The 27,706-nt window shown below is 39.6% G+C and overlaps 1 protein-coding gene across 1 annotated transcript; it reads right to left on the bottom strand.

Moving 5' to 3' along the window:
- Positions 1-1,497: 1,497 nt before the first annotated feature.
- SGPP1 (sphingosine-1-phosphate phosphatase 1) lies at positions 1,498-20,804 on the bottom strand. Its single transcript, XM_015631854.1, has 3 exons — positions 20,217-20,804; positions 9,894-9,983; positions 1,498-7,661 (listed from the first exon to the last, which is right to left on the bottom strand). Exons 1-3 carry the CDS (start codon positions 20,802-20,804, stop codon positions 7,110-7,112), a joined length of 1,230 nt encoding a protein of 409 aa, XP_015487340.1. The 3' UTR covers positions 1,498-7,109.
- Positions 20,805-27,706: the final 6,902 nt, after the last annotated feature.

The following is a 27,706-nucleotide window of genomic DNA, read 5'->3' as shown; positions in this document are numbered from 1 at the left end:
TTGTACAGAGCCAAAACAGTGGAGCAAAGCTTGGGCCATTACCCTTCTTGCTGGCTTTTCCCAAGAACCTCAGCTCACCCACGTGTGAGATTCCTGAATGTAAAAGGCATGCATTATGAAGCAGCTCAGATCTGCTGCTCACGGCCTTTTGGGAGGGGCAGTTCCTTGAGAAGGAAGATTTGTCAGATTCCACAGGCTGTACAGGTTTTTCTTGGGAGGGTACGTACCATCTTTACTTTTGCTTCAGTGTCTGATCTCCTTACCCCAACTGAGACAGGTTGACATCGAGATCACTTACAAAAGACTGGTCCCCAAAATCCCAAGTTCAGGCCACTGTATCAGATGTGTATTTCAGAACTCTTGATCCTAGAATACGGTGCTTGCACAACTACTGCAGTGTCTTGTATATAAACTCTAAAACAGTCACTTATTTGCACTGACAAGAAAGAAAACTCGGCAACCAGAGGTTGAAAAAAGGTACCTAAACAGGCCACTAAGTGTGAAGAGCCAACCTGGCCCAAAGCATTTATTATTTTTCTCTCAACTATAAATTAGTGAGGTTAGTCAGCCTGAAGTCTAGACACAATACCAGCACTGCCACATGGCCAGTGCATCAGAAAGATCTGAACTGCTGCTGCAAGGCAAGCACAGTGCAGTGCTAATTACCATCAGATTGAAATCACTCTGAATGCCAGGCCTGCTGACTCTGTGCTTTTACCACTGTCTTAAAGAGATTAGCAACTTTTACACCTTCAAACCTTATTAAAAATGATCAGAGAAAGCATTATGTCCCATAAACATCACCTCAGAGAAAATATTCTGAGTCTTAAAGCTGAAAGTGTCAATTTGAGTAAAAGCTTTATTTAATTTAGAGTTTCAGCATCTGCAGCTGATGTACTGCAGTCCACAGCAACAATCACTAAGCAATCAGGGGTCATTACAGAATGAATAATGCTGCAAACAGTAAATCACCTAAAGCAAATTATTAAAGTACCTGCTGCATACAGTGAATCATGGGAAACAGCATCTCTAAATTTCCAGTTCAAAAATTTTTGCATGTTGTTAGAAATCTGGGTCATCGTGTTCTGAAATTTAATCATTCTATAGGAGGCAAACATGATTACATCCTTTTACCTAACAGCATGAGGTAAGCAATTGCAAAGGAATTCTTCATTACAGGCGTTATTTTGGCAATCTTCCCAAGGCAGTTGTGGATTTGATTATCCACCAGGACTGAACTCTCTACAGCAGGAATTCCCACCCACCTATGGCTACTGGAATACCAGGAGAGATGAAAAAATGTGCTGGGTTAAATAATTCAGCTGACACGGAAGCAGAATGTACTTTCTGCTTATGTTTGCTAAGCTACTGCATCAAATCAGCCTTACACATTTAAGGGAAAAAGAATTTTCAGAAAACAAACTTTGGGGTTTGAATCCATTCAAGAACTCAAATCTTGTCCCTGAGCACTGGAAGGAATAAAGACAATAAAACAACTGAATCCAACAGGAGTTTATTACCCACGCATTGCAGATGAAGTTAGACACTTCGGTTACCAGTCAACATAAGCTTAAGTATTAATTGACAACTCAGAAAGTGTACAATGAGTACAAAATAATTAACAAGAGTATAACAAAAAGTTCTGGTGTATTAATTTTTAAAACATCAGTTGTACACTATGGTACAGCAACCATTATGTGATCCTCAACTAACTCAGGGCTTGCACCTCAAATGTTTTGGTTTGTTTTTAAATCAAGTTCTCCAAGAGATTGAAAGACTGGGTTACAACTGCATTATTTCCCAAAAGGCTACTAACATACAGCCCTACCTTATTCAGACAAAGCTGGTCTGTATTTTATCAACACTTCCTTTTATCAGGGAAGGCAGTAACAAGAAAAAAATAATCTATACATAAAAAAAATTAAACTCCAAAACACAATATTAAATATATATATCTATATTGTACTACAGATTTTATATAAATCAAGTGTAGGCCAAATTTTGGCATAATTTTTAAGTGCATTAAGTTTAATACAAAATCCCCCTTTAGACTCTATTCTTACTGTTCCCATTACTTGCTCCTAAACTGACCTTTTTCAATTTTGATACTTTAGATACCTAGAATTGTATTAAGAGCTAATTTCCATTTCAGTAATATCACTTATCTTTCATTACACTTTCTAACAAAAATAAACTTGTGGGAAAACTAGTGACTAATTTAGTCAAAGTTCAGTGACTAGTAAAATTCTCCAACTTGGTGGGAATTATTTACATTTACCAGTCAGTATCTTTAAGGTACTATTATCCCATGTACCCTCTTCTCCCTTGATCCTGCAGGAACAGTTACTGATCATACACTGCAAGCACACCCTCCCTCCCTTCTTTTTCTTACAAGGCCTCTTACCAACAAGCAAATAATTTCTGGTGCAGAATGGAGCAAAGAATTTTTTCTAATGCATGGCTAAATTTGCTTCAAAACCAGCATGAGATGCTTGCTTTTTAGAGAACACTTAAAGTGCTTTCTTTAGTCCCAAAGTCCTCTCTGCCACACAAAATCATATTTTGTTTCCAAATTCAGGTTTCATTGCCTTTGTTCGGTATTGCAAGAACAACGATGGTAGTGACCCAATTAATCCATCAATTTGACAAATCATTTGCAGTAAATTTTAAAACAGACATTTTTTTTTTCTTAAACAAAAAGGTCACTTAAGCTTTCCTGCAGAATGAAGTCTGGCAAGAAGTCATTCAACAAAAAAGTTAAGCTTCGTCAAAGTTGTTTGTAAAATACAGAAATAAATTATATAACCGACAAGCATTCTACATCAGACCAAAGAACCACTCAAGAATCAATTACAGTAAGCTGAGTCACAATACCCCAAGAAATAAATTCTCCTTTCATTTTATCTACTGACTTTATTCTGGGGTCTCTTTATTCACAGAATTGTGGTACAAAGGGGGAGTGTTAGAAATGTGCAGCCAGTTCCACCTGCAGAGAATGAGGTTCCAAGTTATGCCCTTTAGAAATCTTGTAAAAGCAGGGCTAAGTGTGATTTTAACAAGGAAAATCACCCAAAAGCAAGGCTATCACATTTAGAAGCTAAGTCACTTCACACACACTGAGCCTGCTCACAGGTCACAGCACAGACTTGCCCTTCAGGACTCATTCTAAGTGTCCTGTGGAAAGAACCAAGTGCAGAACTCCCAGTAAAGTTAGCAGGAGTTGGACAGCAATGCCCCTTCATACCATTGAATTATTAAATATCTTCTGTATTGTATGTGAAAACTGGATTTTTTAATTGAGAAAGCAAATACTGAAACAGAAACAACTTTTAGCACAACAGATATATTTACTTACAGCATGCAAGGATTTGTTTTTATATATTTTTGCAGCTAGCAAACCTTAATTATTTACAAGTTCAAAATTACAATCTTTACATAAGTAGCAATTGCTTACAGAAGTTCTGGGTGCTCCCTCAGAAATAAGCAAAAAATGGAGTAAAAAAAATACTGAAAACAGTAATTAAAAAAAGAAAACATAACATATTAGCTTCTAATATCCAGACAATTTAACACTGTTCTGGTAAGGAAAAAAAATTAAACAACACAAAAGCCACATATCACATTTGGAGATGCTGTTTTAAAAGAAATGCATCTTTCTGTTTGGTTTTTCTTTCCAGGAGAAATGCTGTACATAACCTTAAAAAAAATCCAAATAAATAAACAAAACCCAACTCCCTTTGGTTTGCCAATTTGCCTTAAAAGACACTCCTCCACCTCCTGATCAGAGACTCAACACCTTCACAGGTGATCTCAGAGGAGAAAGCAAAAGTAGCACTTTTTTATAAACATGGAACTTGTTTCCAAAATAACAGATTCTAAAACTCACCCAAGATGCAATGCACACATCAGTTCAGACCGAGGGCCAGGTCAGAAAAATCCCACTCCTATGTTTAAGGCATTCTCAGAGTAATGTGCATCTCTTCAGCCTCTTGGAAAACCTCTTCTTTTCCAAGAGGCTGAAGAGATGCAAATTACTCTGAGACTGCTTTAAACTTAAATTAAAACTTAAATTTGTGTCAAATTGCTCTCTACCTGCCTGTTGGCTTTATTTCATACAATAATTAAAAAAGGCAAATTTAGCCTGCAGCTTTTTGTAGTAAATGTGCATTTATACCTGGTTCTATAAAGTAGTATTTCTCTCTGGGACTGAGGGAGGTCACTAGCAGGATGTTTATCACCACATCATAAAGGGTTTCAAGCATATTGTCTTTCTGGAAAGACATTTGACTACCTTTTAAAGCTATGTTAACTTTATAAATAAAAGAATTTGGTACCAGCTGGTTCTCACACTAGAAACATTTTTCATGTTCAACTCTTAGATTAGGGCAAAGAAAGTGCTCTAGTTTTACCTGCTGCTTTGTTATGCCCAATTCCAAGGAAGCTTAGCTTATTAGTAAACAAAATTATACAATACAAATACTTTACATGGATTTTTAAGCATTTGCATGTCTGCGATTCTTTATTTCCATATTGCATGAGATTTTGTGCTAACTGTCCTCTTGAGCCTAACCCCTTATAAAACATGAAAATAGAACTTTTTCTCATGTAAACTTCAGTGGAGTAGTTGCTGAAGGTGCTGTATAAACATTCTGATGGACATTTCCTGGGTAGTGTACATGGAACATGACATTTTGAACTTACTCAATGTAATGTATAAAAATATAAAAAATACATTTATGACAGTAGAATAAGCTACAGTGCAATTTTCCTTAGCCTGTTGAAAGCTCGGTGTGATCTTTTTCACCCCCTCCAGATCCTCCACAGTACACCTCATGTTTCATTAATACTACAAGAGAGCAAGCACAGCTAGAAAATACAGCTTTAATTATGCTCTTTATGATGTAAACTTGAAGTTTCTAGAAGTCAAATATGTACCTTAAAAAATTAATTTTGCTCACCTTTTCTGTGCTAAAATCTAAACATTTTTGCTATAAACTGTAAAGCTAGGATATTTAAGGAGAATATGCCCTAAATTTCAGAGAAAGTTATCCTATTATTTTTAACAGTCCTCAGACTAATTGAATATAATTGAAAATATACCACTTGCTTAGGGCTCTAAGCGTAAGGCATTTTGTGTACATTCCCCCAGCTATTTATTTAATGGCTATCTTGGTGTGTGAAGCCAAATCAGTGGAAATTCCACTCTCAAAATCCCAGAAACCAATTTACCTTTTCCTGCACATTCAGCATTGAACTGCAAAAGAGGAACAGACAGAAAAATCAGATCCAGAAATACACACTGAAACAAGCTAACCATTTTCTACTGGGTACTTTTCAGCTATGGAAGTTGTTTAACACTCTCAGTTCTGAATACCTCAGTTTGAATACATTCATAGCAGTACATTCAGGATGCACTGGAGAAATGCACCAGAAAAGTTTTTCACATCATCCAGTGCCAGCGTACCATCAACTTTGTCTGCTTTAAAGAAAGTCAAGTTAATTTTGTAAAACTACATATGAACAGCTTGGAGATATCATCTCCAACACAAACTTTCTGAAAACAAATATTGTTTACAAAAACTGTAGGCTTTGCATTCTATCTAATCACCATATTTCCCAACCAAATGATGTTTTTCCTGAAAAACATGTACAATACAAAACTAAGTCATTCGTGTCTGGTCAGACAGTAAGACAGCACTTCCTGCAGTAACTGTTGCTGATGTGGAAAGAACAGGCAACACATGAACAAAACAAAATGAAACCGCTAAAAGGCACATGAAATTACACTTGAATGGAAAAGGATCATGAAAAGCCAAAAAGCACATAACAAAATCCTGTCAAATTTAGACATCAGAAACTGTTCATGCATTGACCATACTGTCTTGACTGCTCACAATCTGTCAATCAGAATGATTACAAGTTTCCTTTAATTGTTACATTGTCTTATAATTATCTAAATACGGTAAAAGTGATTACCACCTTTAAATATAGTATGTTAATGCATAAAAATACAAATTTTTCTAGAATAAGTATTATATTTTCTAACCAAATACCTAAAAGCAGTGGTCCTTCTAGATTAGTTTGGAATAATAAGTGAAGCCCATTTCTTTGCAGAATGGGGGGATTTTATTGTTTATATGTTTAAATAATTAATTTTGAATATCCACAGTATAAACAATCTCCAGAAAAATATATCCTCTTGCAGTAACTTACAACACACATTAAAAATACTTACAAAAGGGACTATTGTTCATTTACAATATCTTGAGCTCAAGGACACAATTCCTGGGTCATTTCATTTATGCAATTTCGATCAGGAAAAACTGAACATTCTGGTTAACTTGGACCATGTCAGCAACATGGACAATCTAAAATTTTTTAATATCTGCCTAATTACATAGGATTTTCAATAAAATTAGGCATTTTTACATCACAGTATATATGGCATTTCTTAATTTAGCAACAGAAAGGCACAGTTATTAAACCATAAAATACAGTACCTGAATTATATACTCTAGCAATATCTACCAATGCTAATCCAGACATTTTTCTCTGCAAAGGGGGCTAAAGAAAAAGGCTTCTCCTTGTTTATTTAGAAAAATTCAACCTCATTACAAGTTTGGTCCGTTAGAAATAACTATTAGCTGAAATACCTTGAAGCAGGACTTCAGGAAAGAATACAAGAAAGCAAATTTAACAGTCTGTGGTCCAATGACTTGAACTAATTACTGTGAAATGGCAAACAAATTGTGAATGGAGCCTTCTGATGAGCTGTCAGACATTGCTGCTGAAGTGTGAGTGTACACAGGTACAGACTGGCAGCCATCCCAGATACATTCACTGCATCACACACACAGACTTGGTTACAGCAGTAAGTCCAAAAACAGCATTTACAGAGGTCAGCACTTCTCCTGGACTGATTCCTGACTGCTGGCCCTAAACCATCCCCAGAGATGTGCAAAGCCCTTTAAATGCTTTGCCTGCTTTGTATTGCTGTTAATAGGAAGACCCTGCTAAAGCCAAGCCAGCCGGCCTTCCCTTAGCAAACTAGTGCACCTCTTCAAAAAGCAACTAGCTCAGTTCTCCCTACTCAAAGTGATCAAACTGCATCAGGAAAGACCAATGAAATGGAAGAGGCAAGGAACAATAAACATGAGGGAGAACCCAACCATTCCATAGGTGATGTAGCGATAGGGCAGCTCGACCTCCATGCGCTGCCTGGCTCTCCGCACGTCGTCGTGAGGGATGCGGAATATTTTACACGCCAGCGGAATCGTGGCTTTCTTCATGGCCACTTTTGTTAACAACAGAATGATGACTCCAATCAACAACCGCAGGATGGCTTTTCCAAACACAGTCACGGTGAGGGAGGACAGAGACAAGGGCAAGGCGTGGGGAGGAGGATCCAGCTGCAGACCCAGGACGTAGTTGACATGAGAGCCACAGGCCACGCCGGCACCGCAGCCCAGGATCTGAGCTGTGTCTCCTCGTGACGTGCTCCACGTGTCCAGGGTGAAAGAGAAGATGCCCAGGGCCAAATGAAGACTGATGATAATTAAGGGTGCGTATTTGTAAGTTAAGTTGAAGTTATCAATCAGGTCCACAACTGGATGGAAGACAACCAGGATAAGAATAGCATACAGAAATCCAGCAATAACATCCTGTTGAAGAGAAAGATATGGTTTCAGTGTAATAGCTATCTAAAAAAAAACCCCTCAAGTTACATTAGCAAGAATACAAGACTAGCTGCTTTAGTGTTAAAAGCAACTTATGGATTGCAATCTTCTCCCTTTTAGAAAATTAAATCTTTCTTATGTTAAACATAAGGTAAGGAATTGCATTTGATCACCTATTAACAGATCACCTGCATCCTGACCAGATCATGAATGAAGTTACGATCAAAGGATCCTTTGTGGAACTTGCAGGTCTGGATATTTCAGTAAGGCCTGTTGTGATAGGGCAAGGGGTGATGGTTTTAAACTGAGAAAGGAGAGATTCAGACTGGATATAAGGAAGACTTTTTTTTTTCCAATGAGTGTGATGAGGCACTGGTAGAGGTTGTCCAGAGAGGTGGTGGATGCCCTGTCTCTGGAAACATTCAAGGTCAGGTCAGACGAGGCTCTGAGCAACATGTTCTGGTTGAAGATGTCCCTGCTTATTGCAGAGGGCTTGGACTAGATGATCTTTAAATGTCTCTACCAACTCAAAACTATTCTGTGATTCTTCTAGGATTTTTTCTGCTGGCAACATTGATCCCTGTCCAGGGCCAGGGCACTCCAACCTACAGTCAGCACAAATCCAGCCCATAAATATGTTCTGCCAACTTAAGTTTGCTGAAATAGCTCAACAGTGGCGCTGAGGACCCAGGTACCAACACACCCAACGCTGGCAGCAGCAGCAGCAGCTGGTGCAGCAGTCAAGGACCACTGCAGCCAGGAACTAGAGCAGCTTCAACTTTCCACTCCAGCTTCAGAGTTAACAATGCTCGAAGAATGTGAACTGTTTCCAAATATTAAAGGAGAGGAAGAGATAACCTCTGTGATTTTCAGTTTTACTATTGTTTTTAAAGGTCTTTTCTTAATGAAAAGGTTACTCAATTATTTTTTACTTCAGCATTAAATTTCAGTTAACTGTTGACTGATCACTCAGCTGCATGGAATTCTCTGCTACTTTTGTCACCTTTGATTGTTAAAGAATAATTTGTGCAATCCAAGCACTACAAAGTAACCTGCCTTCATTTTCATGCTTATCAGCTCTTCCACATGAGCCAAGAGGTGGGACTTCAGCAGAGTTTGTATTGCTCCAGCTTCAGTAAATTGTTTTTGCTTCCACTAATTGAAAGCTTGATAAAAGCTCTAATAAAATTGACTGATATAAACATCAGACTTGTTCATTTCAGAAGCTACAAAAACTTTCTGCTCTATTTGCCACCTACTCCCCACAAACTTAGGCACTGTGGTTGATGTATATTGCAGGCACCACAAGGTGAACTGAATTCCCTCAAACTCTGCAGAGGATTCAGAGGTGAAACTCCAAAACAGCCCTGTCTGCATGCTCACTATTTGTTGCATGACTGTTCTGTGACATTTTGTGTCAGCTGAACTATTGGTCCATCACATCATCCTTGACAGAGTGGCTTTAGACTGGGAAGCCCCCTAACTACTGATGCAAAAATGTCATTTAGATTTTCTGAGCTGCCTTATTTTCCCATGTTCCTTTTACACTGTGTTCATCTACCAGCTTTTCTGCTCCCTACCAGGCTTACCCTTTTCTGTCTATTAGCTTTTCTTCTAGCATGTGATCCTCAAAAACATCTTTAGCAACCTCCATTGCAATTACCACTTTGTAGTATTCTTGTTTTCTCATTTTTACACTGCATACAATTGTGTTTCAGTCTGGGAGTCTTAATTCTTTTTAATAAATGAGTTTGTTTTTCCAAGATGACAACTATGTTACCTGGTTTAAGAAACTCTGCTAGATGAAACTCTAGCACTCTGAAATGCTCATGCTTTGAGCAGCCAATGTGGAGTGAACTTTAACAGCCACTTTCTTATTCTGCAAAATGACTTCTACTCTGTAGAGGAAAATTTAGTCTACACTTTAGAGCAGTCATCAATTTCTGCACTAAAAATGGCATTAAATACCTGTTAAGTTTCAATTGTGGATTTAGTTTGTAAAAGATAAGTGTAAGTTTAGCATGAGAGCCACTCTTAGCCATTTTATCAATTTCTATGCTAAAGAAATGCAAGTCTGCTGTTTCTGTATGGTAGAACATTCCAAAAAATACATCTGTATGCAATTTTGCCCTGTAAAACCTTCAATGTGATTGAAGTTTATAAAATCAGAACAGAATTAAAACAGAAGTTTAGTAGAAGATTAGATTATTTTCTTACCAAAATTGAATGCATTCCCATATAAATTCGACTACAGCAAACCAAAGAACACCAGCAGAATGCCAGGATCAGTCCAAACATAAGGGGATACTGGTAGGGAAGAAAAATGCAGAAACTGTATTACAATTTGGAAAAAATAAAATAAAAAAAAAATCACTCTATGAGTATTTTCTAATTAATTCCACTTAATGCCAGTGATGCTTACCCTTTTCTTTGCCCTAGCCTCCACAGGTCTAGCAGAGCACCTTTTCATAAAGTCACCATTAAGCCAAGCTTTCAACCTTCCCCCCTCTTCTCTGCATTCAAACTATTTAAATTTCAGTGCTTTGGTCACATCTTTCCAAAGCAGCAAGAAACGAATAGCAGTTGTCTTGCCATGCTCTGATATCCCAAACTGACCACATAGGCAGAGACAAGGGTGTTAAACTGTGCAACAGTTTTACACCAGGTGAAGCAGCTCCATCACATACCAGTACTGCTAGCAATTACCCAGGCAGAATGGAGTGGCTTCACTTTTTTTCCTGAAAAGGAGAAACTCATAAAAAAATTACAAATAAATTAAATTCCTTCCTCAATTCTTTGTTTCAGAGTTTCTGCAATCGTTGACTCAATCTCTGGACATCAGCATGAAACTCCTAAAACAGTAATCTTTTTTGCTCTTTCCAAACCCACATAGGTTTCCTCCTACAAACCATATATTGTTAAATAAAAATCATGAAATAATTACTTCAAATTATTTTTGTCTTGTCACATTTTATTAATAAAGACTGTTTACCAGGAAAAAATAAAATACTTACCTTTAATAAACACACATCTTACATAGTTTCATAATAATAATAATCACAGATCAGAAACATAGTTTTTTAGCTTTCTCAGGTTTTGGATAAAACTATGCTAATTGACATATTACAGCATGGTAAGAAATACTTTCCCCACTATTGCAAAATGTTCTACAAGAGAGGACACAGCTTCCTTTTTTGCCACTATTCTATAAAAGACACAGTCACAAGATAAAATGGCAAGTTTCCAAAATTGCTTTCCTTCCTACGATAAACATTTTCAATATAAACAGGCAGTCTAGATGTACTCAAACCTAGAAATAAAATCTAAGAATTACAGACAGTTTTCTTTCCCTTTCCTTTGTTCCTTTTACAGATAACCTGAAGGGTAGAATTTCGAACAGATTAGAGAAAACTTTTAAAATTACTGGAGGAAGTTCTGTGTCCTCTGTGAGGGCCATTTAACAGATTTGTAAAGTTCCAAAATCTGCATTTTTCCAACCTTCCCTGAATTCTCAACTCCAGGACCATGTTTGCATGACATACCTAAAATAACCATTCTCAAACTAAGAGAAAATCAGGAAGCTTGCATTTCACATAAGAAGAAGATTTCACATTAAAACAAATTCTAAACACGCAGTTTATAGCTGTGTTCCATCTAGACTAAACTCTACTTCCTGTAGCAACATTTGTCTTTGCTTCTATCACATTCATCTACAAACTGAATCTAAACAGAACTGTGTACTTGTAACTCATTTCTGACTGCAATGATGAAGGAACAAATTCAGTTTCCTGCCTTTTGGAACTCTGCTAATCTCAGGCAATGCACCCATAACTCTGTCACACATACACACAATTGCAGAGTTATCAGATACCAACACTGCTACAGCAGCCACAAAAGCAGCCCTTTTGGTACCTTACAAGTGCAGCCACATCCCTCTGCCCCACTGTGCTTCTCCCTTTGCACAGGCCTCAGGGTAGAAGGAATGCTGCCTGCACCCACCACACACCCTCCCTGCACAGTGCTGCTCCACTCTCCCTCCCTCCCACAGGACTCCCCAAGCAGAAATGCTGTCTGTGCAGGGACAGCTGTACCCTGTGGCCTCTGAAGCAAGGAGCACCTTCGAGTTTCAAACTGTTTGGCCATCACTTGATACCCTGTATGTCCATCCTTGTCTCTTGATACACATCTTTGGTGCTTTCAGAGCCCAGAGATAAGGCTTTTCTTTAATAAATAAGGACTTGTCCTGTTTCTGCAGTGATGACATGCAGTACCTGACAGAAGCAGAGGCTGGAGCTTTAGCAGAAAGATGAATGAAGTGCCAGGCTCAGCAGCCGTTCATGATACTTGTGGGTAAGAGGGTGGAATTGGGGGAGGGAAGAGGTTGGTACAGCTAAACAGCAAAATCCTGAGAACAAGGAGTACAAAGGAAATAGTTAGATAAGAAGTCTTGTTTTAGAAGTCCTGAGCAGATGACTGTAAACAGCAGAAAGACTACAGCAATTCTGAAAATGAAAGAAGAAATGCTTGCTGTCAGGGAACTCACAGGGGAGGAGTGTTTCAGGAAGAAAGAAACAGAAACTCCAGCTCTGAAGAATGTTTTGGAATGATTATTTGGCTCTGTCATATCTCACTCTAATGCTGAATAAATATCCCTTAAACCATCTGAGGACATGGGTTAGTTTAGTTTCTCTGTAGCAAAGCAGAGTAGAATAGCTTGGGTTGAAAGAGACAGTTCAAAGCCATCTAGTCCAAGTCCCCTGCTAGGGGCAAGGACATCTTGAACCTGAACAGGTTGCTCAGAGCCCCATCCAACCAGGCCCTCAATGTTTCCAGGGATGGTGCATCCACCTCCTCTCTGGGCAGCCTGTGTCAGTGTTTCACCACCAGAAGTAAAAAACTTCTTCCCTGCATCTGATCTAAATTAACCCTCTGTTCAGTTTAGAACCATCACCCTCTTCCCCTATCACAGAAGGCCCAAAGGAGTTGGTGCCCACCTTTCTAGTTCTGATCACAAATTAAGCCAAACACCCTGCATCCTCCTTGGCCTGTTAGCACTCCTACCTTTTAAAGCAGCCACTGGGTTGAGGAACTCCCAGAACACCAACCTGGTAGCACCTGCTTAATATCTGCCCTGCGGTGGTAAGGTGTATTTGGTCCTCACACGCAGGGTTAAGTGCACAAGGTGACTGAAGGAGAATATCAGCACTCCCACACACCTCTGAGCTCCACAGCATGCCGAGTCATACCACGAACAGGGGACATCACCTGGATCCTTGTAAAAAATGCTGATGCCATAAACTTACTTTCAAATTGTTGCCTGCAAGGCTGAGGTACCAGCAAGCCTTATAATCATACTGTTTTACAACAATAGATGTCAGAAATCTCCTCTCCCAATTACAAATGAATATTCAAAGAAAAAAAAGAACAGCTTTTACTAGGTTTTCTACTTAAGACATTTTATGAAAGAGGAATGTGAAAACCTGAATATAAACTCATATCAAATGTTCAGGGAAGAAAGTCATAAGCGCTTTTCATTATGTTGACTCAGGTCTTTACTTAAATGAAAGATACTAAAGCAAGACACCTGAATTCCAGCAGTTTTAGTCCCATGGCTCCTGGCATGCCAGATCAGACCTACAGAGGCACAAATGACAAATGATCACAAGTTTACTTCTATCCTCTTCCCCGATTCACTGTTGGTTTTACACATTTAAGTATCAGAAGGCAAACTGGCATCACATGTCCGTCCAGATGAGGGTGTGGAAGGTTGTCAGAGATCACAGCTGGGAGAGGTAGACACAGAAACCAGGTTTCATTCTCTCAGCTTGTTCTTTTTGATGAAAGAATTGATGTATCATGGTTCTGTGACAGACTGGGTGTCACTTTCAGTCAGATATTCAGGAACAGCCCATTTTGGATACAAACATCTCAAACCCTGTTTCCATGCCCTCAATTAAGACCATCTTACGGTATATCCTCAAAAACTCCTTATATCTCCATAGCTAACATGCCACCTCAACAATTCTGAGTGTGGGGAGTTTTTTGAAATGCATACTGCTTTCTTTTTTTTTTTTATAAAGAAACCCACACCAAAAGCATCTTATTTAAAAAATAAATAAAAAATAAATAAAAAAGAATTGATTTCTTAACTTCACATACTAAGACAAAGCTAGGGATAAAGCTGACTGAATAAACTACTCATTGTGTTTCAGATCTCAATTTTGTTCCCCTATCCAGAATCTTGTTTTTATTTTGAATTAAATTCATATTTGTAAAACAGCAGTGAAACTACTCTCAGTGATTCTTTGGGAACTTTATGCCCTACGTTTTTAAAAGAAAACTCTGATCCTACAGAAAATTCCACTACATCCTCCAAAACAGGCTTGCAAACTTCTGACTGGACTACACACAAAACCCTTCCCCATCCTCCTCCCTCTCCTTGATCTTTTTGCCAAGAGTCTTAATAACATAACTATTGTTTAAAAATGCTCATAAGGAAACAATCTGTCCTAAAAGCTTTGACCTAGGTCAGAAAATTCCTTCTTTCATAAGGGAACATAATTAAAAGACATTCTAAATGCTCGCTTCTTACCTTTTTTAAGCACATTCTACACTGGAGAAGTTTCTAGCACCCACAAATAATTCCAAAGTAACTTTCTAATATTTTCAGTGTTCTTCAGTATTCAATGACCTTTTTAAATCGTATCATAACTCAGAAATCCAACTTGAGTTTGAGACAATTATTCTGGGCTAAAGTTCACTGAAAGAATCCAAGGAGCACTTGCTGCACCAGGCTTTTAATAAGGTATTTGGGCCATATATTGGCAATAGTCATATGAAAAGCTATAATCAATATTTATGGGAATGACTCCAGCACCCTGGCTGGACAGATGATTTCAAAAAGCACAGCATAAAAATGATTTTGTGAAGGGAGCAGAAGAAAAGGGAAAAGAGGTTTGTTAGAAAAGAGAGACCACCAGTCAGTCATTTTAGGAAAAATAAACTTTTTCTTTCAAAATGGCCCAGGTGGTAAATTCCACTGGTTAAGCTACATTTAGCAATTATTTTCTCCTTTCTTGCACTGACTAACATTAATATCAAGAGACATAAAAATCTCAGTTACATGGCACTACAAGACCCTTTTTTTAAAATTCCAAGATAAACTTTTCAATGCCAGTCCTGAAGGAAGTTAAAATATTTAATTTTCTGCTACACCTAATCTGAAAAAGAGAGTAAGGAGTAACAGTAGGAATTAGCTTGTTATTTCTTTTCATTGCAGTCATTAAAAAAATAATCCCTCTCTGAACACAGCTAGCAAGAATCACTTATGGCTTGCTCTGTTTATGCCCCAATACCTGAAACCACATTTTTCCTGCAAAATAGTGTTTTCTCAGTTGAATCAACACACCCTATTTGAAAGAACAAGGAGTGCTTTACACAGATACAATGCACCAAGAAAAAAAAACTGCTTAAGAAATATTCCCTTTGAATATCTTTCCATCAAAAACTCTGTATCCAACCTTAGAGCATTTGTTTTTACATGTTTTCCCTCAAGACCCTTTACATTAATGAAAGATTTGCTTAGGCAAAACTGAAAAATCTATTCAATGACAATCAACACAGTCTAATAAGACAGGCTGTTGTATTCCTCTGGCAGAGATTCCCTAGTAACATTTGTCAGAACTGGCTGTGCTCTTTTCAAATTTTAAGAACACCTGAATCAAACAACTTTTTTCAGCTTCCTTTACAAACTACAGACATTAATATGGCCCACAGAAGACCTTACATCTCAAACACACAAGACAAGGCCAGTGCTGACCCTCCAAATTCCAGTCTCTTTCTCTCAAATCACTGTGTGCGTAATTCTGTGTTTTCATATCATCCCTTCAGCCGTGCTTTCCATGTCAGAAGAGTTTTTGTTTGACTGTTAAGAAACATGTACAAGAAGACCAATTAGACAAGCATGTACACATCTCTTTGCCAAGGTTTCTTCTGAACATTTTAGTAGTTTAGCCAAAAGCCCATTTGGGCTTCTCTGAGAAGTGATGTGTCTCTGAGGGACTGCACTTGCTCCTGCACACAGATTTTGTATGTAAGAGACGTTTTTTTCTATGTGCAGCTTCCAGTTTATCATTACATCAATCTTACTGAAAATGCAAGCCTTTCACCAAGGACAGACATTTAAAACTAGGATGTGCCCCTTTCTGCAAAATTCTCACTACAGCACTGTTGTGATTAGGCTGTTTATTCATCCCCAGTAACCAATTATTTCCTATTTCTAGTGGGAATCAGACAATTTAGCCTTTTGAAATGAAAGAGCAGGCAGACAATTCTAGAGGTAATCTTCAGTAGTGGTCAATCAGAACCACAGAGCGATGGAGATCTCCCTAAAATCCCAACACAGATCCTGTCAAACCCATCTCATTTAATTACATTCACCAGCTTTGGTTGATAAAAGTCATAGTGCAGATGAAAGATTTCTGGAAGGGAGTTTCACGTGGTACCACGTAACAGTCTTACACAACCGGTACCACAGAGAGTCAAAAGAGCACTGAGTAAATGAAAACTATAAATGAAAAATACATCAGAGAGGCCATTGGAGAATAGATGCACCTACTGTGAATTTAGCTGTGCTGTTTATCCAGGTCACCATTAGCAGCAGCAGGGTGGAAAGGCACCCACTGATGACAGGCTTTGCACATCAGGCATTGCCAGACACACTCCCAGGGAGGACAAGGCTGTCATATTCAGTACCACAAGCTGCTTCAGAAGGTAAATCAGCATTGGTTAATTTAGTTAAAGGCCTGCTACTCATCAGCCCAGGCTCTGGGCTCCTGCTGAATATCAACCAAAGTTTGCTCAGTGGCTACAGCGAGAGTCAGCAGTTCCTCACTGAGCTCATTAATGCAGAGCTCAGGAAGGAGGGCAAACCCATCATTTCCTAATGCAGACAGCTACTGCTAGAGCCAGGCTGCTTCCTGGAGGAACTCTGAGACAGAAGTGAATTTTCTGTTTCCCCTGGCTGATATATTTTTTCTCCTCAAAATAAGCCAGCAGAGTTATGACACATTCAGGTACCATCCCAAATCAAGGACCATTTCTATTAAAATACATCTTGACATCTATTTGAAATCAGCAGTTCAACATAATCAAAATATTAAAAAATACTTTTTCCAGTAGTCTCAGCCTGAGCCTTCGGAGATTTTGTGGATAATTAGCAGTTCACACTGTATCTTCCTCCCCCTATCTGGGACATGATATAAACCAAGCTGGCTCAAACGGTCACTATTTCAAAGAAAGCAAGTTTTCCCCAATTTGAGAAAGGTTACTTTTTCCTACATCATATCAAGATCTATAACCTCACTGTTTTTTAAGTGTTTGTTCTCTTTCAGGGTACCAGCACTTCAAAAACAAGAGAAAAAAAAAAATCAACATTTATAACATTCCCAAATTTTCATTAGTCTTTGACATGAGCTTGTATTTCAAGGTTACTGAAGTGTCTTTGAAATAAATGGCTCTCCCTTCAGAAATGTAACATATTAAATAAAGAAACAAATATATATGGATTATGCAAGGAAAATCAAAAGTTTAAAGTAAGCTTTCATAATACAAGAAGAAACTGAAAAAAAACTGGATACAATGGACAGAACAGTTAGCAATTATGAAAGTTACCTTAATATGTAACTCTCTTCTGTCTGAAAGACAGTTTAACTGAATATTCCCTATGCTCAAAGTCTCTAATTGTGATAAATTGCAAAAACCATCTTTAAAATACATTATCTCTGAAAATATTTTACTTACATTTATAGAAAGTATTTTAATTCTATAGTCAAAAATCCTTTTGAATACCATGTGAAAAGAAAATAATTGTAACAGGATTGCTTAAAGGCATTGAAAAATCGAAAAGCACAAACTTAACAGGTTAAGAAAAAACCTTACTGCAAGCCAAACATGTTTTTAAATGGACAATCTGGGGCACACCTAGAAAAATAGGAGCACATTTTCTCTGTTCTCTAAGTTCTTCATGAAAAAGACCCAACTAGATTGCCTTTGACAGAAAAGAACTATCACACAATAGTAGGACGTCATAGATCACTGAAAGCAAACTGCAAATAAGCTACACAAGAGATTCCCTCCTCACTGGTGTAACATCTTTTAGAGCAAGAGCAGCTTTCTTTGGTTTAGTATAAACTTCAAAGTGACAAACTCAAAGCTGCCTGTATTGCAGAGTAAAAGTCTCTGCAGAGAGTTATACCTCTATCTGTTTGAAATCATCCTCAACCTCGCTCCACTATGATTTGCTGAACCAATAGTCCCAAGATACTGTCTCATCACAATCAGGCTCTGTGTAAGGCTTCTTTATACTAAATATATACAGAAAGTTTGCTTACAGGTTTAAATCTAGCCACCTGCATCTACTGATAAGTTTGTAGAATTTAATAAAAATCATATTAAAAACTCCTTTATCTTTAATAGCTTTCCAAGAACTTCTGAGGTCAGTCTTTTTTAACAGCATTTACAGAAAAATTTTCCATGACAAAAAGATGTCACGTAGGTTCTACTCCCTTTCAACAGAAGTAAAATAGGGAGGACACAAGAAGTGTCAGATGAAAGGTTAACTCTATAGATTAATCAAAACATGATTGACTTGACATGCCATTGGCTAATTACTGATTGATTTTTGGAAATAATTTAAAAATCAGAAGGGATTTTTTTTCTTACATGAATATTTTTAAATTATATAAGTTGGTTTCAGACAGGTCTTTTATTCATACTCACTTTCTAAGAAAAAGGAATTAAAATCAAGACTCAAACACTTTGCTTCTTCATTTCTTAAGCACAGTCCTACATGAATAATAATGCTGAATGTTTATGATTTTTTACCATTCACTGTAAATATGTTTAGTCAATTAGCAGAATGTTTCACAGACTGCAGTGGTAGGGTTGGCAAACCATAGATCAAACTTGGTTCATCGGCAAAAGCACCATTTCACACCCTGTTTGCTGGTTCTATAAAGGCAATCGAGACGGGTTCTCCTCTGCACACATGACATCAGTCTGTGCAAAGCTGATCGACTGGTACTGCTAAATGAGCTTTCCCACATGCAGAGAAGTACAAATCCAGTTCGTTCTTCCAACTGACACCAGCCCTACAGATCTAACAAGCAATGATCAAATATACATATTTAATAAAAACAGCTTTAAAATTAAGCATCTCAGTGGCAAAACTTCAAGTATTTGTTTCAAACACTCACAAAACATGACAATATTATATATATATATTTTTTTTTTTTTATATGTAATTATTATGCCTCCATAACCCCAGCAGATAATACTTCACCTTTTCCTAGCAAACTTGAATCCTAAGAGCTTTCTTTTGGGCACATGCAGAAATAGATACGTAAACTTTGGTTGAAGAGGCCAAATAAAATCTCTAACCCTTAATCATCTCACTCCTTTCAGTCACCCATTCTACAATCCGAGATAGAGACACAAAGTGTCAGGCAGCGCCCGCAGACAGCTGGTGATTGTTACCAGCAACTGGGAAGACAGGAGTTAAGCCCCTGCACGAAGGTTAGAATCAGAGGCAGTTCTCTCTACCGACATGACTTATATCCAACTTAAACCAGGCAAGTATTACAGTAAGGATTACTAAACATTAACAACTTAAGAGTCGAATTACTGCCTAACTTAAACATTACACAGCAAAACGCTTAACTGGATATTTATCTGGGAAAGCCTTCTCCCTCAGTTACTGCTGAAAGCGGTGCAGTGATTTAGAGCTGGATGTGCTTTCTTTGGAGTTGCTGCTGTTGCCATACTTCCAGCAGCCAGCGCCAAAGCACATGCCACTGCTTGCGTAAATCAGACGATCAACAGTGTTATTTTAACTTATCTATTGACCCCAAGTAAAATAATCAGATTTTAGAGATTCTGCTGAATGAAGGTGCTGAAAATATCACAGATTATCAATTCCTGCTAATTATGAACAAATTGATAGATTGTAGAACCCCCTGAAAGTACAAATACCAGAATCATTTCCAGACTGTGGTTAATGAAAATCAAATCGTTAAAGAAAAGGCTAAAGCTACAACTCTGACGCTACAAAGTGACTCGAAGCAAAGAAGGATCAACAAGAAGCCCTTTAGTTACTGGCTCTCCACCAAACTCTCACTCTGTAAGACAAAATGCCCGTAAAAACACTGGATGCTTATCCAAACTTTGCGCAAATAGACAAGCTGAAAAAAACTGACAGGAACAAAAAGCAGATTGTTACCGCGAACTTTTCATGCGTGCTGAGCTAATCCCCAAAGCCAGCATAACCTCCATTCACAAGACAGAATTACTAGAACACTTCTCGTTACCTGAGCACTCGCCTAAATCACAGAGGGGAAAAAAGAGTGAGGCAAGGAAAAAGCTACGAATCTCACATTTTCCAACCAAACTCAGCCATCTCTCCTCCTGAAATCAGGTCTGCCACATCCTTACAGCCCGGGCTTGGCAAGCGCACGGATGAGGACACGGAGGTGTGAGCATTACCTGCCAGCGGCCGTAGCTGAGCAGCAGGAGCGCCAGGGGGATGGCGGTACCCGACATGGCGTGGGTGGAGGGCATGCTGTACTCGGAGTTGTAGAAGACCTCCAGCTTCACCACGGGCGGCGAGGCAGGACGCGGCCAGCGGATCACATCCTTGGTGCACTGCCCCAAGTACATCACCCACACCCAGATGATGATGAGCCTCCGGCCCAGCCAGGCGTCCACATTCCAGATGCAGAAAGGGAAAAAGAGGATGTAGAAGAGCTCGTTGCCCAGCTCCGTGCCCAGGCTGAACAGATAGTAGAGGAAGCGGCTGCGAGTGGCGAACTCCTGGCTGCCGTCCTCCTCCGTCAGCGAGTTTCGGCGCGGCCTCCTTCTCCAGCGCCGCGGGGTTCCCGCGCCGGGCACGGCCCCGTTCCCAGTGGGATGCGCCTGCTCGCCCGCGGGGCCACCGTTCGCCACCGGCCCCCGTTGCTCCCCGCCGGCCCAGCCCGAGGGCCCCTCAACCCCGCACAGCCGCTGGAACGCGGCCACTTTCCGCGGGTCCTGCAGGTGGGCGGCCAGCCGGGCCAAGCGCTGGCCGAGAGACATAGCGGCTGGAGCGGGGGCGGGCTGAGGGCGGCGGGGGACTTCGTCTGAGGGGCGGAGAGGGGGATAGGAGCTCCGCGGCAAAAGAAAGCCCCTGAAGAGAAACCCGCTGGAAGGCAAGGCGAGGCGCCGCAGATAGCGCGGGACTACCCTCGCCTCGCCTCACCCGGTCCCTCCCGCCGCTCGCTCCCAGCTCTCTCCCTCACGCCCTCCCCGTTCGCTCCCTCCCTCACGCCCGCGCCGGCCCCGCCCCGCCGCGCCTGCGCGCAGCCCCCACCCCGCGGGAAACGTCCATCGCGGCGCGGATTGGCCGCGGCTCTCCCTCGGTCCCGCCCCCAAGGGCGGTGCAGCCAATCGGAGCTCAGCACAGCGCGAGGCGGAGCGCGGTGGCCTCGGGCGTGAGGGGCAGAGGCGGCTGAGGGCGGCCGGTGGGGTGCCGCATGTACCGCGGCGCCTTGGAGCCTCCTTCACCTCCTTTTTCTCCTTCTTCGTTATAGAAACACAGAATCACTTGGGTTGGAAGAGACCTCTGAGATCGTTGAGTCCCGCCTGTGACCGATCACCACCTTATCCACCAGACCATGGCACTGATTGCCCCATCCAGTCTTTCCTTAAATACCTCCAAGGGACAGCGACTCCACCAGCTCCCTGGGCAGCCCATTCCAATAGCTAGTCATCCTTTCCGTGAAGAAATTCTTCCTAATGTCTAACCTAAACCTCCCTTGGTGCTGCTTAAGGTTTTTCGGAGCCTCAATCTGGTGTTGTAAACACGAGAGGGAAAGCGGAGGCTGCGGGCGGTCACTGCCCCGGCGGTCAGGCCGGTTCAGCGATGGAGGCAGGCAGCGACCACAGGGCTGCGGAGCCGCCCGGGGAGGTTCTGCAGTGCCTGAGGCATGAGCCGTGTCTCATCCCGGCTCCATACTCGGGAGGAGACTCCACATCTCCTCTAGTGTGTGTGTGTGCAGGGCTGGGAGTTGAGCAGGACCAGGATATTTGTGAGCAGGTACTTTGCAAGTCCGCAGTTCCTGCGATTTCCATCCTGGAAATGCTGTGAGAAACGCGATCTCTGGACACCTGCTGCCCACTGTTGCTTCTGCTTGTACTATAGATGCTTCTCCTGTGTATTTTTCTCTTGCCTTAAAATCGGGAGGTTAAACAAAAGTTAAACTGTTGCTTTGTGCCGTTTTTAAAAGGGTGAGCAATATAACCCAAGCAACTGGTTAGCTTAATAGTTACCCTAACCAAAACAGAAAATCTGATGTGGAATTCAAATTATAAAAAGTTGTAACAAAGGAATATGATGCATATCTACAGTGTTTTAGTTAAAATCTCTATCAATACTGTTTTGAGGAGTATTTGACTTGGTGCTGTGTGATAGTCTCATTATACAATGCCAACAAACCTTAAAAATGGAATTTGCTGCCATGTCTCAAGAAGAAATCTGTATGATGACTTAGTTGAAAGAGATGGTGTCTAAAAAGTAGTAAGAAGTAGTAGTCTAAAAACCTAGTAGCAGGTTCCATGTCCTGCTACATTTTTAGCAATGATCTGGAAGCAGATCCAAACCTACTGCTGCAAAAATTCGGCTCCAGAATTAATGGAATTATAAATAATGATGAGGATGGGGCACTGGTCAATACAGTTTATACAAGCAGCTTGTTCAAACCTAGTGAATTTTTGTTCATCAAACCAAATAGCTGTCTATCCTAAAACCCAACTGGGGAGACCATAACTGGAAAATAGAAGACTCTGAAGCTAATGACTTTGAGAAGGATTTAAGGGTCAGATAAGTAAGCAATCAGATAAGGGCTCCCCTATGCTGCTATGGTAGAAAAGGATTAATCAATGTATAAACAAAGGAATTAAAAAGTGTTTATTTTACCTCTCATGTTTGACCTCAATAATATCATCACAGGGTAGTGCAGACAGTGCTGGTTTTCAGATTTTAAGAAGCACACTGGAAAATAAGAGAGAGCAAAAAAATGAAGCAAAATGTTCTAGTGGTTGGAGAAAATGCCTTACACTGGAATGTTTTAAGAGCTCAGGCTGTTAAAGTTATCTGGAAAAGAATTGACTTGATTGGTTGTGACCTGATTGTAGTGTATAGGAACATTCCTGAGGGGAAATACAGGATATTAAAGGGTTCTTTAATCTATTGAAGAAAGGCATAATAAGAAGTAATGACCAGAGGCAAAAGCCAGAAAAATTCAAATAGGAAATAAGACACACATTTTTCCATGGTTAACCACCAGAACACATTCCCAAGAGAAGATGAGGATTTGCCGTCATTTCATGTCTTCTGTTGAAGATTAGATATATTTCTGAAAATTAGTTTTTAGCCAAGCAGAAGTTATGCTTTATTTTATTGGATGAATGCTGGTTGAAATCTGATGGCCCATGATAAGCACAGCATCAAGTTGATCTCCTGGGACCATTATGTTTCAAATTCTAAGTGCCAGAAGCAGACATTTCATTTATTACCATGAGCATTAGAATCAATTCTTTTTTGCCTTGAAATACCTATGCACCATAAAAAAGCTGATCTGAATTAAGCTTTTGGCTGCACAATATATTTACTAAGAAAATATCGAAAGGTTTTGGCCTTTTCCTTTTTAAATTTACACTCTTGGGATTACTTGGGAAAATTTCTTTGCATTTTAATTTAAATCTCTGAAGGACTATATCCTTACAAGAAAATTCATTTGGTGCATTCTGATTCTCTTGGCCTTGAGGCAATTTTACATATTTGATGTTCACATTATGAAATATTTCTTGTGGGATTATTATGCAGAGTGCTCAGGTAACTGCACCAAATGAATCTTGATAGATTTCCTATATTGTACATTATGTGTATTTGTATGTGACATATGTTTTCATTATACAGCCTTAACCTCACTTGAAGCATCATATTACCAAAAGAGGAGCTGCTGTTACTGAAAGAAGAATGAATGAAATAAAAATAAGATCTCAGATCAGTAGCTTGGCAGAGAAACATGAAAAAATCCACCCCCGAAATGGTACATGATGAATTTTTCTGTCTTGAGACTGGAAGGTGTGCTGTCATTTTTCTGCCTTCTGAGAAATGCTAATCCTGCAAGATGCATGTGCTTCCTAATTTACATGCTTCCCTGGCTCTTGGGCAGAAAATGCAAAGACAGGAGCTGAAAAACAAGCTGCTGCCTCGTTTGTGCATTTTCCCAGAGTCAAGCCACAAACAATCTCCCCTTAAACACAGAACAAACTAAAATCTGTTAATTAACCAGATGACGAATTCTGGAATGGGATCTGAATAACTGTACAGGAGGGAAAATCAGCGGTTACAAAGCAAGACTTGTCTTTATGGTATGTGCTTGGTAACTTAAAAAGGCAGAAAGTGTTTGTGTGTGTGGCTGAAACTTGTTTACTTTGACTTTGAACTGTTAGTGTGAAAATGGCATGACATTAATACTGAGGGAGCTTTTAAATTACCTCTGTGCATTTTAAGGCAAGTTCCGATTGAAGTGGGCACTCCAAGAGGAGGTTGGGGTGTGCCCTAACGCTGAACTTGGACAGAAATTGTGTGTCTTTTTAGTATCTGCAGAAGATGGCCCCAAGGCTGTTCTGGATCCATTTCAGCTCAGCACACAAGGGCTGCCTGAGCTGACACCCATAACATGCATTTCCAAGGATGCCTGGAAAAGCAGTGCTCTCACAGCCATGTTCTGCAGGCTGGCAGGATTTGACAAGACAGCTGTGGGAATCGATGGCAAATGAGGTGCAGAACTCATCCCACTCACAGCTGCTGCTGTCACAGCCCTGCCCCAGTGATAGGAACAGCACCAGGAATTCCTTTTTGAAGCAGAACATCTTGCTTGGCACCCTCTTAGATGAGCACTGGTATTTAACACACCAGTTCTGCCTTGTAAAGCTTTTAACAATTGCAAACCAGTTTATCCCAGTCAGCAGAAGCCAGTTGTTTTTATGTCCTAATAAAACTGAAGGAGCAGGTGTCAAGATGTTCTCCAGGACTGGGGGATTGTTTTCTGTCATCAACAGAAATAGCTTGAATCTAGTAATCTTTTTGTGCCAAAGGCATGTAGGATAGTATTTTGTCAAGAGAATTAAGATTATTTCCCAGCATAAGGGAGGATGGGAAGGAGTATCCACAGAGGTCTGAAGGACTGCCATCATGTTGAAATAATTATTCTAATGCTGCTAGGGTTGTGTTATATTATTAATGATGTTAAAGTGCCTAGAGTCAGAGGAAAGCTTCATTTTAGCTGATTTTTGAATGTCAATGAATAAAATGTGCTAACCATATCGGGTTTGTTATTAATTTTTAAAGAAATTAGTGAGTTGAGTGCCCAGATTTGGGAAGGCAAGAATGTATTTATTATAAGGTTTATTATAAGTCTTGAAAAATACATGAGAGAATAAGGGAAAATGGATTTAATTTCTAATTAATGCTTATTGCTCTAAGCAAAAAAAAAAAAAAAAAAAAAAAAAGCCTGAGAGTGTTTTAATTTGTTCCTGAGTATGAGCTATTGCAATAGCTCAGTGAAGGTGCTGGACAAGTGCTAATGTACCATTACAGCAGTGGGAGAAAGAATAGGCTGAAGGGTTTTCAGCTCACTTAGGCTGTACTTGGTTGTTGCTGAGTCCTGCACAGTATTTTTCTTAGTAAGCAATTTAAGGCATTAAAATATTGCTTATCTCTGTAGAATTTACTCCTCATGAATCTCAGTGAGGCCTTTTTCAATGGAACTTTAAGGAATTCAGCTCTCTTTAGTAAAAATGTATGTAATGAGACAATGTAGCACTTCTCTTAGATAAGATGTAACAACTATGTCATTCTGCATGGGCAAAAAAGCCCAAAAATCCTCAGTAGTTTGGAAAGAGTAAGGTTTGGTTCTTGTGTTTTTGGGGGCGTTTTGTTTTGTTTTGTTTTTTGGTAGTGTTCTAATTGCTATGCTAAAAATTTTACCATTGCAGTAAAAAATTAATTCAACGACTTGCTGCAATATCCTGATTTCAATTTAGCCTGGTTATGCATTTATTTTTGCAAGATAATGCTCTAAGTCCTGTACACAGAAGAACCTTTTTTGGTGGTGGTGGTGTTTTATAACTGTATTATTTACTTTGTTAATCTGTTAAATTGTGCACACACAGTGCTTTGGCATTTGGGCATGATAGGGTACCTCAGAAATCTGATCCCTTGGCAGACGGGATAAATTGAAAGATGAAGTCCCAAATAATATTACCTTAGCAATGGGACCATGAGCACCAAAAGCAGAAAGCACAGGCTTTGTTTGAACAGTGTTTTGCTTTGGAGTTACAAGCTTGGATTTTGCAGGGACTGGAATTAGCTGGCTTTGGTGTGTTGCTATTTTAGCCCAGGGTGGCACAGCAGCACATGCTCTCATGTCACAAGATGTATTTCTCATTATACTGCTGCCTCATTTAGATGAGAGCCAAGTGTGCCCATCATTCCAGAGTCTGCCCAGCTGCTTGGGCTAGTTTTTCTTTCTTTTTTTTCCTCTGCATGTCTGTATTGGCACATAATCTGGGAAAGGCACAGAATTTTAGTGACAGCGTGGTTGTATGCTGATGCCAGGTGTGCAGTGCTGTGATTCGTTACTGCAAACAAGAATAAAAAAGTTGAAAATAAGTAGTAAAAGAGATGCAGTAATGGAGTCTCCTTTCTAAAGCTGTTCTAGGAATGTAGTTGTTATAGTCCTTTCATTCTTCTGTGAACTTAAATCCATGTATTTAACCCTGTCACATGCCACCTCAAACACAATTCAGATAAGATGTCATTATTTAAGGAGTGTTTCTGTTGTGTTAAAAATGAGATTATTCCATTTTCAACATTATCTTAAAATACACTTATCTCAGTGTCTTACAGTTCTTAATTGGCAACACATCAGAACAACTCTGCAAGGGAGTGGAACATGTGATTACCACCCCCTTAATTTTACTACTGAGGAAAAGATACTGATTTGGTAACAGTTTCATTATACTTTCATTTCTTCCATTTTCCCATGTTCCTGTAATTTTAAATTTTTAATTCAGTGATATGCTGACTGCGTGGTGAGAAAATAGTGATTGTTTTATTTTTCCTCTGTGGTTTCTCAAAGAGACTAACAAATTCTAAAGCAACAATAAATCCCATGTCTTTTTTGCTTCCTCATCCCTGTATTTGGAATTGAAAATAATTAAATTTGGGGAGATAGGGGAGACATCGGTTGCTTTGTAGGTGGGCAGAGTACATTTGCTTTTTTTCAGAAACACAAAATAAAAAAATAAAAAAAAAAGAAAAAGAGGGGGAGGTTTAGGCTCCTGCTTTTTCTGAAGTTTGAGCTAATAATACCTAGTTGTGGGTGTGAAACTCTCATTTCTGGAAGTTACTTCTTCTCTCTGGCTACCAGGGATTAAATTGCAGAATTCCTTGATTTCACCCAGAATAACTGACTCTGCTTTCATTCCCATGCTTTCCTTTATTATCCATAGCTTTTTTCTGTGGAAAGGACAAGTTGCTAACTTGTGCCTGAGCATGTTTGGGTGCCATCACTGCACTATTTTATAGCAATGTTTTATTACTTTATTACAAGGCAGCAGAGGAGGGGTAGAATTAAAAAACCCCAACCAACCAAAATTTGTGCACAGCCCTTCATCAACCTGGAGCCCAAAATTAGAGGGTTCCCTCTTCCACGCATCATCAGGACTCTGGTGGTTATACTGTACTTTCAGCCTTTTTATCCTTGAAATTTCTGCAGATCCCTTAAAGATACCTGTCCTTTAAGAAAGGATTAGGTTCTTGCATCCTGACTGGCATCAACTGAACTTATTGCACATTGGGCTGAATTCTGTGTGCAGGAGCGGCAGTTACATCCGTGTCTGAAAGCCAACTCTGCTGCAGGGGCAAA

This window comes from Parus major, chromosome 5 (assembly GCF_001522545.3).
Source record: "Parus major isolate Abel chromosome 5, Parus_major1.1, whole genome shotgun sequence".
Taxonomy (NCBI): Eukaryota; Metazoa; Chordata; class Aves; order Passeriformes; family Paridae; genus Parus; species Parus major.
Note: the sequence above shows the minus strand (reverse complement) of the source record. Positions and strands in the feature narration are given on the sequence as shown.

Bases quoted from the DNA above. Each gene is read 5' to 3' on its own strand.
- SGPP1 (XM_015631854.1), bottom strand. From the start codon at position 20,804: ATGTCTCTCGGCCAGCGCTTGGCCCGGCTGGCCGCCCACCTGCAGGAC. The intron at 9,984-20,216 runs GTAATGCTCACA...CTTCCCTACCAG, and splicing joins TCAGCTACGGCCGCTGGCAG to TATCCCCTTATGTTTGGACT. The intron at 7,662-9,893 runs GTAAGAAAATAA...TCTCTTCAACAG, and splicing joins TGGGAATGCATTCAATTTTG to GATGTTATTGCTGGATTTCT.